The sequence below is a fragment of the Oncorhynchus tshawytscha genome, linkage group LG08 (assembly GCF_018296145.1).
Source record: "Oncorhynchus tshawytscha isolate Ot180627B linkage group LG08, Otsh_v2.0, whole genome shotgun sequence".
NCBI lineage: Eukaryota > Metazoa > Chordata > Actinopteri > Salmoniformes > Salmonidae > Oncorhynchus > Oncorhynchus tshawytscha.
In genome coordinates this window covers 38,993,500-39,008,133 of record NC_056436.1, presented here as the reverse complement: position 1 = coordinate 39,008,133, position 14,634 = coordinate 38,993,500, and the positions used below count along the sequence as shown (strand labels likewise).

At 45.4% G+C, this 14,634-nt stretch overlaps 1 protein-coding gene across 9 annotated transcripts in view; it reads left to right on the top strand.

The window, feature by feature from the left end:
- The window catches only part of asap2a (ArfGAP with SH3 domain, ankyrin repeat and PH domain 2a), an 88,878-nt gene that overhangs the window by 63,790 nt on the left and 10,454 nt on the right, over positions 1-14,634 (top strand). For 5 of the 9 annotated variants that reach the window (XR_006083894.1, XM_042325527.1, XM_042325528.1 and 2 more), the window contains exons 10-16: positions 2,875-2,990; positions 3,761-3,830; positions 6,352-6,439; positions 9,825-9,873; positions 10,154-10,320; positions 11,023-11,156; positions 12,141-12,235. Coding sequence is in view for 8 of the 9 variants with exons in the window: in XM_042325527.1 (XP_042181461.1) it covers positions 2,875-2,990; positions 3,761-3,830; positions 6,352-6,439; positions 9,825-9,873; positions 10,154-10,320; positions 11,023-11,156; positions 12,141-12,235 (719 nt within the window). In the remaining variant the exon portion in view is untranslated. Of the gene's footprint in view, positions 1-581; positions 591-2,874; positions 2,991-3,760; positions 3,831-6,351; positions 6,440-9,824; positions 9,874-10,153; positions 10,321-11,022; positions 11,157-12,140; positions 12,236-14,634 lie in introns of all 9 variants that reach the window. The other 4 variants (XM_042325531.1, XM_042325530.1, XM_042325526.1 and 1 more) reach the window with 3 other exon arrangements.

Genomic DNA, 14,634 nt, shown 5'->3' with positions numbered 1-14,634 from the left:
ATGAGTTGAGCAAAACCAAATGAGATCCTCCCATTTTTAAGTAGTCAACTGGGTGGGACTTGTTATGAGTTAAGGAAGGATCACATAATTCCATCCAGATCTCTCTCACACACACACGGTACACACACACGGTACACACACACACACACACACACACACACACACACACACACACGGCAACCCTCAAACTCTATAGGCCTAGTCTTTTCACTGTCTAATGCCCAAGTTAGTCATCCGTTTGTATCTCATCTAGTCTGCCTCATTCATATCCTATGAGTGATGCACTTACATGTTCAAAACCCTGATATACGTTACCAAAGCCCCCTTCACTCCCTGTCAACTTTAGCACGCTCACTGAGAGCAGTCATTAATGGTCGATGGTTAAGCACGCTGATGTGCTTAATGCTCTCGTTTGCCAGACTCTTTTATCCAAAGAGACGTACGGTTAACACACGTACTTCTGTCCTTTCTGGCGTCTGCTACTACGTGGAGAACTATTCTACTGTTTTTGCTACTGCCTCAATATCTTACCTGTCTGTTCTCCTCTTTGCTTCGCTGCCGCCGCCTCTTTGTGAACCAAGTCTAGGAGAGTAAGTGTGTCCTCAGCGCCCCCTTTGCTGTGCTTGTCTATCGGTGGTCGTGGTGTCAAGGAGAGTGAAGTTTGTCTGAAGCATTTTCAATAGAGAGCATTTGTCTCTAAAAGGGATTTAGTGGGGTGGGGTGGGGGGGGGTTCTGGGTTGTATTCATTAAGCACCGAATGTAAGTAAACCCTCTGAACACAGTGAAATGCGAAGGTACTATGTGTACTTCTGAAATACTTGTTTTTCATTTAAACTGTGCTACGTTGTGACTTAATGAGTACAAACCTGTCTTCCTAGATTTTTCTGTTGACAATGGTAACGTTAGACACAGAACCCTGAAGATGTTTCTTTAGAATATCTTTCAAAGGTTGTTGCCTTGGCCCCTCCCCCTCTGTTTCATCTGAGGAGATGACCTCACTAGTGCATGACCCCAAGGCTTTGCTTGTCATATATACACTGCTCAAAAAAATAAAGGGAACACTAAGATAACACATCCTAGATCTGAATGAATGAGAGATTCTTATTAAATACTTTTTTCTTTACATAGTTGAATGTGCTGACAACAAAATCACACCAATGATCAATGGAAATCAAATGTATCAACCCATGGAGGTCTGGATTTGGAGCCACACTCAAAATTAAAGTGGAAAACCACACTACAGGCTGATCCAACTTTGATGTAATGTCCTTAAAACAAGTCAAAATGAGGCTCAGTAGTGTGTGTGGCCTCCACGTGCCTGTATGACCTCCCTACAACGCCTGGGCATGCTCCTGATGAGGTGGCGGATGGTCTCCTGAGGGATCTCCTCCCAGACCTGGACTAAAGCATCTGCCAACTCCTGGACAGTCTGGTGCAACGTGGTGTTGGTGGATGGAGCGAGACATGATGTCCCAGATGTGCTCAATTGGATTCAGGTCTGGGGAATGGGTGGGCCAGTCCATAGCATCAATGCCTTCCTCTTGCAGGAACTGCTGACACACTCCAGCCACATGAGGTCTAGCATTGTCTTGCATTAGGAGGAACCCAGGGCCAACCGCGCCAGCATATGGCCTCACAAGGGGTCTGAGGATCTCATCTTGGTACCTAATGGCAGTCAAGCTACCTCTGGCAAGCACATGGAGGGCTGTGTGGCCCCCCAAAGAAATGCCACCCCACACCATGACTGACCCACCGCCAAACCGGTCATGCTGGAGGATGTTGCAGGCAGTAGAACGTTCTCCACGGCGTCTCCAGGCTGTCACGTCTGTCACGTGCTCAGTGTGAACCTGCTTTCATCTGTGAAGAGCACAGGGCGCCAGTGGCGAATTTGCCAATCTTGGTGTTCTCTGGCAAATGCCAAACGTCCTGCACGGTGTTGGGCTGTAAGCACAACCCCCACCTGTGGACGTCGGGCCCTCATACCACCCTCATGGAGTCTGTTTCTGACCGTTTGAGCAGACACATGCACATTTGTGCCCTGCTGGAGGTAATTTTGCAGGGCTCTGGCAGTGCTCCTCCTTCCACAAAGGCGGAGGTAGCGGTCCTGCTGCTGGGTTGTTGCCCTCCTACAGTCTCCTGATGTACTGGCCTGTCTCCTGGTAGCGCCTCCATGCACTGGACACTATGCTGACAGACACAGCAACCCTTCTTGCCACAGCTCGCACTGATGTGCCATCCTGGATGAGCTGCACTACCTGAGCCACTTGTGTGGGTTGTAGACTCTGTCTCATGCTACCACTAGAGTGAAAGCACCGCCAGCATTCAAAAGTGACCAAAACATCAGCCAGGAAGCATAGGAACTGAGAAGTGGTCTGTGGTAGCCACCTGCAGAACCACTCCTTTATTTGGGGGTGTCTTGCTAATTGCCTATAATTTCCACCTGTTGTCTATTCCATTTGCACAACAGCATGTGAAATTTATTGTCAATCAGTGTTGCTTCCTAAGTGGACAGTTTGATTTCACAGAAGTGTGATTGACTTGAAGTTACATTGTGTTGTTTAAGTGTTCCCTTTATTTTTTTGAGAAGTGTATATTTTTATTTATTTATTAGTGGCAGCATCTCAATAGTCTATAGGCTCCCTTTCATTGCCTTTTCTACTTCAACTGCACTAAAGCAAATCCCCCAGCCAGCATCCCGATCTGCCATATTGCTCTTATATCCTAGATTTTCAGATCAGTGCTGACAAAGGAAAATGAACAAGGAGAGGAAGCCACTTTAGACAATTGAGACTTACCACACCCACTGCAGTGTCTTGTGCCTTTGCCTACATAGATCCTTATGTGTGTGTGTGTGTGTGTGTGTGCGTGCGCTGGTATTGTTGAAGGATTCCCAGGTGCGACAGAGCGCTACCTACAGTTTGCATCAGCCGCAGGGAAACAAGGAGCACGGTACTGAGCGCTGTGGGAACCTCTACAAGAAGAGTGACGGGTCAGTGTTTCTCTCCTGTTGGACTGGCATCATCTTCAACAAAAAAATAACCAAATGGAAAGGCCAGACAAAACAAACACACAAAGTACTACACTCGTTGTGATGGCATTTATCCATAGGCCCACTCCGGGAACTTTGGCGACCAACTATGTCTTTTAAAAATGTTTTTAAACCTTTTGCTTTGGGCCGGATGTGTCATGGGATCGTTCGTCCATGCATCATCTATTAGCAGAATGACTGCCGTATTTCCATTAGCCAGCAAATCCCTAGTTTGATAGCCACATTTTTTTTTCTGGAAGCTGTGCTGTGTCATTTTCTATACATACATGGGCCAGCCCCTAGCTATTCAAGTTCCAGCCAATGAGCTTCAGCCACTCGCCATTTGAGCGACAGCTATCAAGATGCACACAGAGTAGAGTGGGAGAGGGGGGCAATGACGTGGTGCACAATACTGTGTCTGCCCATATGTGACGTAGTACACGACGTTCGGGGGCCACTTTTGGCTCGTGGAGTGCTACTTTCAAAACTACTGGCAAAAAAAAAAAAAAGTATACAAAAGTACCAGAGAATCTCTTTTTAATGTTCTTTTTATGTCTGGGTGTCTCCCCATAGACAGGAATACACTGCCCAAACTCTGCGTCATTTACTTATGCCTACTAATGAGCCATCGCACTGGTTTGGTTGGTTCATGTGGGTGTTTAGTGTGTCACACTGGCGCTGGGGTGTTATGTCGAAGTCTCTGTGTCATGATGTTTGTGTGTGTGTCCCAGGATAAGGAAAGTGTGGCAGAAGAGAAAGTGTTCAGTGAAGAATGGATACCTCACCATATCACATGGGACGGTGAGTAATGTGAGCGCGCGCACACACACACAGAGGGCAAGACGACCTACTCCTAGCCAGTTGGCGTTCATCTACAGTAAGGCTAGTGGGAAAGGGAGATACCTAGTCAGTTATACAACTGAATGCCTTGAATGAATCAGAGAGGTGCGGGGTGGGGGGGCTGCCTTAATCGACATCCACGTCTTCGGCGCCCGGGGAACAGTGGGTTTAACTGCCTTGCTCAGGGGCAGAACGTCAGCTTTTTACCTTGTCAGCGCAGGGATTTGATCCAGCAAGTGGCTCTAGCCTGTTCGCTTACACTTCACCCATATTCAAGCCAGTCACTCATTCACACTAATTCTGTCATATCAGACGTCATCACTGTTTATCAAACCTTTTAGGCAACCGACATGTTTATTTCATCTCCAAGCACAATAAAACAGTTCCTATTGATTTCATTAACAATTTGCAAAATATTTATACTGTTAACTTCAAAAAGCAGTTTCAATGTTTCAACCATACATTGGCTTAGTTTACTGTCTGACCTGGCCTCCGGGAGAGATCCACCTGGGAACTATTCCTATCCTAAAATGCCCCCAGGCAACCCCAGACAAGTTCAATTATACATCCTACCTAATTATCAGCTCTCTGCTAACTGGCAGCTTATCCACTAGTTTTGTCTTGTCTGATCCTGTCTTGTCCCGTCCTGTCTTATCCCGTCTGGTCGTCTCTTGTTTTGTCCTGTTCTCCCTATTTTCTTTTTATTCATATCTTTTCAAAATTTCTCTATATTCTTACCTTACTTTTCTGCTATTTCTTACTTTTTGGTTTTGGTTTACCGTCTTCATTATAATAAACATTTCCATGGGGAGGGTTCAGAGGTGGTAGAGCTACGGGGCAGGAGTGGGGATCAAGAGGACTCCAGAAAGTATTTGGTGCCTGGTGTACTTTTTTGTTGTGATTTTAATGGAATTACGTTCAAAAAAAAAAAATGATTTAGCTAAAATGGTGGTGGTATTAGTATTAATGTCAGTCACTCTTACACGTCAACGAGTATTATATCTCTTGGATGCATCCCAAATGGCACCAATAGGGCTCGAAGTCAAAAGCCATTTGGGGATGCAGCTCTTGTCAGGCTAGTTCACATAGCTACTTTACCTGCACCGCTTCACCCGGGGTCTCACCAGCCTATTGATATCCCCCTCTGCTCTGCTCTCACTATAGCAGGCTCTACTTCCCTGTATTACACTAGATTTAATCTCTCTCTCTCTATTGCGCTATCTTCCTCTTATTTGCTCTCCTCTGTCTCTTGCGTACTTTATCGCACCCTCGCTCTATCCCCCTCCTCGCCTTGCTCTCTCACTCTCTCTCTCTCGCTCTCGCTCTCTTTCAAAATTCACACACACACATACACAAACACACCACACTTTCTCTACCTCTCTCTCCTGCCCCTTTCTCTCTCATAAAATAAAATAATATACCTCACATATGAGCTCTCCCTCCTCTCCCTGGCCAACCAGCTGTATGTAGAGGTCGAAGCAGGGAAAGCAATCAGGGATGGTTTTTAAGCACCCTGAGCTGAGCCCCAGCCAGGGCCTGGTTTCATCCTCTACTGCAGAGCAGAAAACCACAGTACAGAAGCTAATCCTCCATGGACAAACCCATTCTGACAGACCTTAACCCCTAAATATTACTTATGAAAACTGCATACGAGAGCCTGGCTATTAGTGTTATGTTATGATGTAATAAATAATGGAGAAAGGAAGGTGAATTTCACAGTGGTTTATTCTATGCTGTGCTGATTCTCAAGTAGCTCTGCAGTCCAGGACCTGTATCAGATTGTTGTAATGTACATCGTGTTTTATAGCAAGCATAATTTGTTTTCTTTGATGCATATATTTTGAGTGCATGTTGGATAAATGAAGGCTTATATCCAGGTACAGTGCACACCTCTTCTGGTGAATATGGTTATTGTGATGAACCACTTCAGGGGTCAGCATGCTTCAGTTCGGTTGACCCCTAGCTGAACTCTGCTAGCTGAACCGAACGAGTGTGCTCGCATATTCATTTAAAAGATCTTCGCTTGAAAAACAAGAAAAAAAGCCTCAATAGTACTGTTTGTCCATTTTGAGACGCCGTAGCCAGAATAGTCCGAATTAATCTAAGATAACGCAAGAAATCTGTCCTTAATTTGCCATGGAGATCTTAGTCGCGCAATTTTACATCTAACTATGTTTGGTGCAGTATTTTTCGGTGAAAGAATGTGGATGAAAATGAGTCGTCCCTCGATGAATGACAACAAAGACTCTTGGATCCCAACTGTTAACCAATCACCGACGAAGGGGCGTAGTCATAATATATGCATCAACTTTTCCAACCTGTTTCTGGTAGCATGTGGACAGCTTTAGTGATCAAACTTACCGATGTGATGACTATAAGAGGGAGCACTGTATTTTTTGTTCTGGTGGGAAGGGTGCATTTTCCTTTATGCTTTGCGTTCGCTGATTCTCATGTTTTTCTTTCCTGTCCTCCCCTCGTTCAGGCGAACCGACCGCCGGCCAAACTCAACCTCCTCACCTGTCAGGTGAAACATAACCCAGAAGAGAAGAAGAGCTTTGACCTCATCTCACGTAGGTTTACCCCTTTTTACTCCCTTCCCTTCTGTTCTCTTCTATTTTCTTATCTCTCTTCTGTCCTCTTCTGTCCTCTCCGCTCTCTATTCATCTTCGCTCTCTTCTGTCCTCTCCGCTCTCTATTCATCTTTGCTCTCTTCTGTCCTCTCTGCTCTCTATTCATCTTCGCTCTCTTCTGTCCTCTCTACTCTCTATTCATCTTCGCTCTCTTCTGTCCTCTCTGCTCTCTATTCATCTTCGCTCTCTTCTGTCCTCTCCGCTCTCTATTCATCTTCGCTCTCTTCTGTCCTCTCCGCTCTCTATTCATCTTTGCTCTCTTCTGTCCTCTCTGCTCTCTATTCATCTTCGCTCTCTTCTGTCCTCTCTACTCTCTATTCATCTTCGCTCTCTTCTGTCCTCTCTGCTCTCTATTCATCTTCGCTCTCTTCTGTCCTCTCTACTCTCTATTCATCTTCGCTCTCTTCTGTCCTCTCTGCTCTCTATTCATCTTCGCTCTCTTCTGTCCTCTCTGCTCTCTATTCATCTTCGCTCTCTTCTGTCCTCTCTGCTCTCTATTCATCTTCGCTCTCTTCTGTCCTCTCTGCTCTCTATTCATCTTCGCTCTCTTCTGTCCTCTCTGCTCTCTATTCATCTTCGCTCTCTTCTGTCCTCTCTGCTCTCTATTCATCTTCGCTCTCTTCTGTCCTCTCTGCTCTCTATTCATCTTCGCTCTCTTCTGTCCTCTCTACTCTCTATTCATCTTCGCTCTCTTCTGTCCTCTCTGCTCTCTATTCATCTTCGCTCTCTTCTGTCCTCTCTGCTCTCTATTCATCTTCGCTCTCTTCTGTCCTCTCTGCTCTCTATTCATCTTCGCTCTCTTCTGTCCTCTCTACTCTTTATTCATCTTCGCTCTCTTCTGTCCTCTCCGCTCTCTCTTCTCTTCTCTCTTTTGTTCCCCCCCGGCTCTCTATTAATCTTCGCTCTCTTCTGTCCTCTTCGCTCTCTTCTGTCCTCTTCGCTCTCTTCTGTTCTCTCCGGCTCTCTATTCTCTTCTCTCTCTCCTGTCCTCTCTTCTCTTCGCTCTTTTCTGTCCTCTCCTCTGTATTCTCTTCTACCTCTTCTGTCCTCTGTGTTTCACAGAAGTACCTCTACAAATGGACTTTGCTCCATTCTCAAAGCCTGGCTTTTAGACACTACAGAACAAGGAGGGATGATGTGTTGGGACTAATGACAGCTCATAGAGTAGAGATATCTACTGCAGACAAACTAGGGAGGAGAGGAGAATCACATAAAATGAAAAGTGGTTGATATGGTCTATGTCTGGATTATAAGGGAACATCTGAGTTTTTCCGTGGAATGAGGGCAGCGGGAAAGGAGTTGGGAATAGTTGAATCACTGTAAGATTCATATTCAGGGAAGACTCAGTACTTTGTCTCCTCACCGGCTTCTCCGAATCAGCAGCCTATTTAGAATTTCATCCACGTTCATCTGTTCCCTGTGTCCTCTCACATAATCTCATGTAACCAAGGGAGATTCACCCTCTTCTTTCTTTGATTCGCCCTCTTTCTTCAGTCAGGTTTTTGGGGATGTGCGTTGAGTTTAGCTGAGAGGTGAAGTTCATAAACACTGGGCCAGAAATAAGTGCTCACGTCAGGCCGTCACCCTGCTGTCAAAGGACAATATTACTGCTTCAGGATATGAAAGGGCTTGTTCTGGTGGAAACAAGCCTTTGAGAGACTGTCAGAACTCCCAGCTGTCAGGGGATCTGAATTGTAGATCAGTCAGATCTGGAGGAGGATAAAGTACAATAGGACTTCCAGGTTTTTACTTTGTCAGTACAATAGGATGTTTGGTAAATGTTTACCTCTTGTCTTACATAGATTCCACATACAGTCAAATCTCAACCGTTGTCGCCTCGTCCATTGTACTGTTGGGATGCTGTTATACTTATGTGGGACTTTTACTGTATGTACTGTAGTTGACAGTGTCTTCCTGTATGTACTGTAGTTGACAGTGTCTTCCTGTATGTACTGTAGTTGACTGTCTTCCTGTATGTACTGTAGTTGACTGTGTCTTCCTGTATGTACTGTAGTTGACTGTGTCTTCCTGTATGTACTGTAGTTGACTGTGTCTTCCTGTATGTACTGTAGTTGACTGTGTCTTCCTGTATGTACTGTAGTTGACTGTGTCTTCCTGTATGTACTGTAGTTGACTGTGTCTTCCTGTATGTACTGTAGTTGACAGTGTCTTCCTGTATGTACTGTAGTTGACAGTGTCTTCCTGTATGTACTGTAGTTGACAGTGTGTCTTCCTGTATGTACTGTAGTTGACAGTGTGTCTTCCTGTATGTACTGTAGATCAAATCAAATCAAATTTTATTTGTCACATACACATGGTTAGCAGATGTTAATGCGAGTGTAGCGAAATGCTTGTGCTTCTAGTTCCGACAATGCAGTAATAACCAACAAGGAATCTAACTAACAATTCCAAAACTACTGTCTTATACACAGTGTAAGGGGATAAAGAATATGTACATAAGGATATATGAATGAGTGATGGTACAGAGCAGCATAGGCAAGATACAGTAGATGGTATCGAGTACAGTATATACATATGAGATGAGTATGTAAACAAAGTGGCATATTTAAAGTGGCTAGTGATACATGTATTACATAAGGATACAGTCGATGATATAGAGTACAGTATATACGTATGCATATGAGATGAATAATGTAGGGTAAGTAACATATAAGGTAGCATTGTTTAAAGTGGCTAGTGATATATTTACATCATTTCCCATCAATTCCCATTATTAAAGTGGCTGGAGTTGAGTCAGTGTCAGTGTGTTGGCAGCAGCCACTCAATGCTAGTGGTGGCTGTTTAACAGTTGACAGTGTGTCTTCCTGTATGTACTGTAGTTGCGTGTGTCTTACTGTAGTTGACTGTCTTACTGTATGTACTGTAGATGACTGTCTGTCTTACTGTATGTACTGTAGATGACTGTCTTACTGTATGTACTGTAGATGACTGTCTGTCTTACTGTGTACTGTAGATGACTGTCTGTGTCTTACTGTGTGTACTGTAGATGTCTGTCTTACTGTGTGTACTGTAGATGACTGTCTGTGTCTTACTGTATGTACTGTAGATGTCTGTGTCTTACTGTAGTTGACTGTGTCTTACTGTATGTACTGTAGATGACTGTCTGTGTCTTACTGTATGTACTGTAGATGTCTGTGTCTTACTGTCATGAACTTGTCCTTTTTTTTTCCTTTTCCATCCCTGGTAATCAGTCTTGTCACCCTGGGGCTTTGATGGGCTCTTAAGGGAATTGCTCTCAGCTCTTACATGTTCTGGTCTTTGATAAATGTCTTGTTCCACTATGTCTCTGACCCCCCTCTTTTAGATGACAGAACCTATCACTTTCAGGCTGAGGACGACCCAGAATGTCAGATGTAAGTATGTATTCCTTCCTGTGTGTGTGTGTGTGGGTCATGTGAGTGTCCTGTTGATCCCCTATACTTCTTTCCACACACAACCCACACGTTTCCATCACGTTTGGGTTGTGTGTGTGTGTGGGGGGAAAGGTGTGTCCTGTTTCACCCCATACCTCTTCTCACAGTTAACACATCCAGTTTCCACCCTCTAGTCTAACCCAATGTTGACCCTGCCCTCACCCCATCCTCACACACACACACACGCTCTAACTTCCCCTCCCCCTGTGTGTGTTTTCAGATGGATCTCTGTGCTGCAGAACAGCAAGGAGGAAGCGCTGAATAATGCCTTTAAGGGGGACCAGCACGTTGGCGAGAACAACATAGTCCAGGAACTGACCAAGGCCATCCTGGGAGAGGTCAAGAGGATGACCGGCAACGACATCTGCTGCGACTGCGGCGCTCCCAGTGAGTGACCGGGCGTCACATACATGTTAATACATACACACACACTTGACACAAACACACACACACAATACCACCTATGTATAGTTCATCATACAGCCTTTATGAATGCACAAAGTGTATGAAGGAGCCATGAACTGTTTTACTTTATTGTGCTAGACGTCACTTATTAATGTACGGGTTATTCACAGAGATGGTTACCAAAGTGTTATATGAGTGTAATGAACAACTCCATGTGGTCACTTGACACCGACATTGTAGGGAATGAGGAATGCCCATGAGACAGTTATGTAGGTTTGACTGCAGCCTGTCGTTAACCTGTATCAGAAATAGCTCTTCCCCACTAAGCACATGCAGGTAGTTCCTGTTAAGGACACTGTTACCTACTTACCTGTTACCTCTCCCTTCTTCTTTTTCTCGCTTGCCCCTCTCTCTCGCTGCTCTCCCCTCGCTTGCCCCTCTCTCTCGCTGCTCTCCCCTCGCTTGCCCCCTCTCTCGCTGCTCTCCCCTCGCTTGCCCCTCTCTCTCGCTGCTCTCCCTCGCTTGCCCCTCTCTCTCGCTGCTCTCCCCTCGCTTGCCCCTCTCTCTCGCTGCTCTCCCCTCGCTTGCCCCTCTTGCTCGCTGGCTTCTCGCCCCTCCACCCTCTCTCGCCCTCCACCCTCTCTCGCTCTTTTTTTCTCCTCTCTCGCTCTCCCTTCTTCCCAGACCCTACCTGGCTCTCCACTAACCTGGGCATCCTGACCTGTATTGAGTGTTCTGGGATCCACAGGGAGCTGGGAGTCCATTACTCTAGGATCCAGTCCCTCACATTGGATGTACTCAGCACCTCTGAACTCTTGGTAAGAAGCAATTTTGTGCTAGAACGCTCAGCACACATCAGCTAGTTTCACATTATGGCGATGTGGCGCTGGGAGGTTAGGCACAGTCATGTTGGAAAGTACACAGGTGGCACATCCACTTAGGTTAGTTAGCAAAACCTTGGGAAACACTGGCTCTCCCAGTTCATTGCCATTCTTGCTGTTATAATGGGAGAATCTCTTCCTCGCGTCATCTCTCCTCCTTTTCAAACCCCATTGGATGAGAAGGTCAGAAGTCCCTTCTGGAAATCGAATTGAGTTTCTCCCAATGTGAAAACACATCCACAGTGCAGCTGATGATTTACTGCTGGTGGGAGAGTACCAAGTATACCAACGCCCATGTCCTGATTCTACTGAACTCTCCACCCTCTGCTGCGCTCCATTGGGATTAGATACAGTACAGTATTACAGAAGCTTGGAGCTGCTTCCACTTTGCATATTTCACATTTCATCTGGCTTTCTAATATCAATTTGGTGCAATTTATTGGCCGTACATCATTTGGGGCTGAAATGTTTTTGCCGCTAATTGGAGATGATTGCCCTTGTTAAGATGCCAGGGGGTGTAATCATTAGCCAAACAGTTGCAAAAAAAAAACCTTTCAGTTTTGCAACTAAAACGAGAGTTTCTGTTGGACAAATTCAGGTAGGTCCCTTCTTCGTTCCGTTTGTTTCCGCTTCGGAAACGTTTTGCAACACAATCGGTGGAACGAATACGCCCCGGTCTTTGACATTATTTGGCCACAAGGAGATGGGTGGAACGTGTGCAGTGCACACACACACACACACACACACACACACCATTTTGATTTTAAGTGTTTGCTGAAGTAGCAGAGCAGAATAAATGGAGTCTGAGATGAATGTGTACAGTATAAACTGTACTGTAGCACCCTCCGATAGGAGGCTCGTTTGCACTTGTATGGACTGTCGCTCTGGTAAGCTCTTACCTGTTTGTGTGTTGCCATGAAGCTGGCCAAGAACGTGGGGAATGCAGGCTTTAACGACATCATGGAGGCGTGTCTATCTGTGGAAGATGTGGTCAAACCCAACCCTGCCAGTGACATGTAAGTTCTCTGTCTCTCTCTCCCCCCCCTTTCTATCCCACTAGTTATCTTGCTTTTTCTTCTGGCTCTTTCCTCACACGCAAACACTCTATCCTCTCCTTCTTTCATCAGTCTCCCTGTCACTTTCTCTACCTTCTCAGGTTCCCATTACAGTAGCCCCCCTACCCAGACCCACCCCCTGAAGGTGACTGTAAGGAGGTGACCTAAATGGCACCCTATTCCCTAATATAGTGGCCTACTTTTGACCAGGACCCCTAAGGCTCTGGTCACAATTAGGACAGTATGTCGGGAATATGGTACCATTCAGGAAGCAGCCTTAGAGCGGTTGGGCCCGTGACCTTCCAGTTACCTATTGGCAACATGTCACCACAGACACTCATACCCATTCATTATGGATGGAGCAATAAGGAAGGCATCACTAACTGAACACATTTTTATTCAAATCAAATCAAATGTTATTTGTCACATACACATGGTTAGCAGATGTTAATGCGAGTGTAGCGAAATGCTTGTGCTTCTAGTTCCGACAATGCAGTAATAACGAACAAGTAATCTAACTAACAATTCCAAAAAACTACTGTCTTATACACAGTGTAAGGGGATAAAGAATATGTACATAAGGATATATGAATGAGTGATGGTACAGAGCAGCATAGGCAAGATACAGTAGATGATATCGAGTACAGTATATACATATGAGATGAGTATGTAAACCAAGTGGCATAGTTAAAGTGGCTAGTGATACATGTATTACATAAGGATGCAGTCGATGATATAGAGTACAGTATCTACGTATGCATATGAGATGAATAATGTAGGGTAAGTAACATTATATAAGGTAGCATTGTTTAAAGTGGCTAGTGATATATTTACATCATTTCCCATCGATTCCCATTATTAAAGTGGCTGGAGTAGAGTCAGTGTCATTGACAGTGTGTTGGCAGTAGCCACTCAATGTTAGTGGTGGCTGTTTAACAGTCTGATGGCCTTGAGATAGAAGCTGTTTTTCAGTCTCTCGGTCCCAGCTTTGATGCACCTGTACTGACCTCGCCTTCTGGATGACAGCGGGGTGAACAGGCAGTGGCTCGGGTGGTTGATGTCCTTGATGATCTTTATGGCCTTCCTGTAGCATCGGGTGGTGTAGGTGTCCTGGAGGGCAGGTAGTTTGCCCCCGGTGATGCGTTGTGCAGACCTCACTACCCTCTGGAGAGCCTTACGGTTGAGGGCGGTGCAGTTGCCATACCAGGCGGTGATACAGCCCGCCAGGATGCTCTCGATTCATTAAGCTTAAGAGAATTCTATGCATTCTGTTGTTGTTGGCACATGACTCGGTGTACAACCCAAGTAAAATTGAGCACACACATAAGAAACCTAATGCATCCCTCTAGTTGAATTAAACGTTTTAGTTTAAGCTCATTTATGGCTGTAAGTATCAGATACATGTATTGACACACTTAGACTGTGTTGACACAGGCAGCCCAGTTATTGGCAAAAGAGCTGATCTGAATGGTTAGAATCGGGCTGCCTGTGTAAACACAGCCTTTAAAGGGATCATTCAAAAATGCATCTTTGGGTCAAATTACCCTCACCTTGAGTTGTCTGAAGGCCCATGGTTACAGAATCTACAATAATCCAGTATTTACTTCAGGCTACGGCCAGGAGTTAGCATATTAGCATCGTCAGAATTCATGACTGTTAACAGCCGAACCGATGTTAGCACTGCAACTTCCTCAAACACTTCAAACGAGGTTTGGTAGCCTCGGTACTCGTGAATTTGTATTTTATTTTTTATTTCACCTTTATTTAACCAGGTAGGCGAGTTGAGAACAAGTTCTCATTTGCAACTTCGACCTGGCCAAGATAAAGCAAAGCAGTTCGACACATACAACAATACAGTTACACATGGAATAAACAAAACATACAGTCAATAATACAGTAGGAAAAATATATATATACAGTGTGTGCAAATGAGGAAAGATAAGGGAGGTAAGGCAATAAATAGGCCGTGGTGGCGAAGTAAATACAATAATAACCTGTCCATGTTTTTCTTCCATGTGAGAATTCTGCAACACAATGTAAATGTATGAATGCTTTGATAGTTCCATCAAGCCGCTGGTGAGAACGCGACAGAAGCGGATGCGGCTGTGAGAACGCGACAGAAGCGGATGCGGCTGTGAGAACGCGACAGAGCGGATGCGGCTGTGAGAACGCGACAGAAGCGGATGCGGCTGTGAGAACGCGACAGAAGCGGATGCGGCTGTGAGAACGCGACAGAAGCGGATGCGGCTGTGAGAACGCGACAGAAGCGGATGCGGCTGTGAGAACGCGACAGAAGCGGATGCGGCTGTGAGAAGCGGATGCGGCTGTGAGAACGCGACAGAAGCGGATGCGGCTGTGAG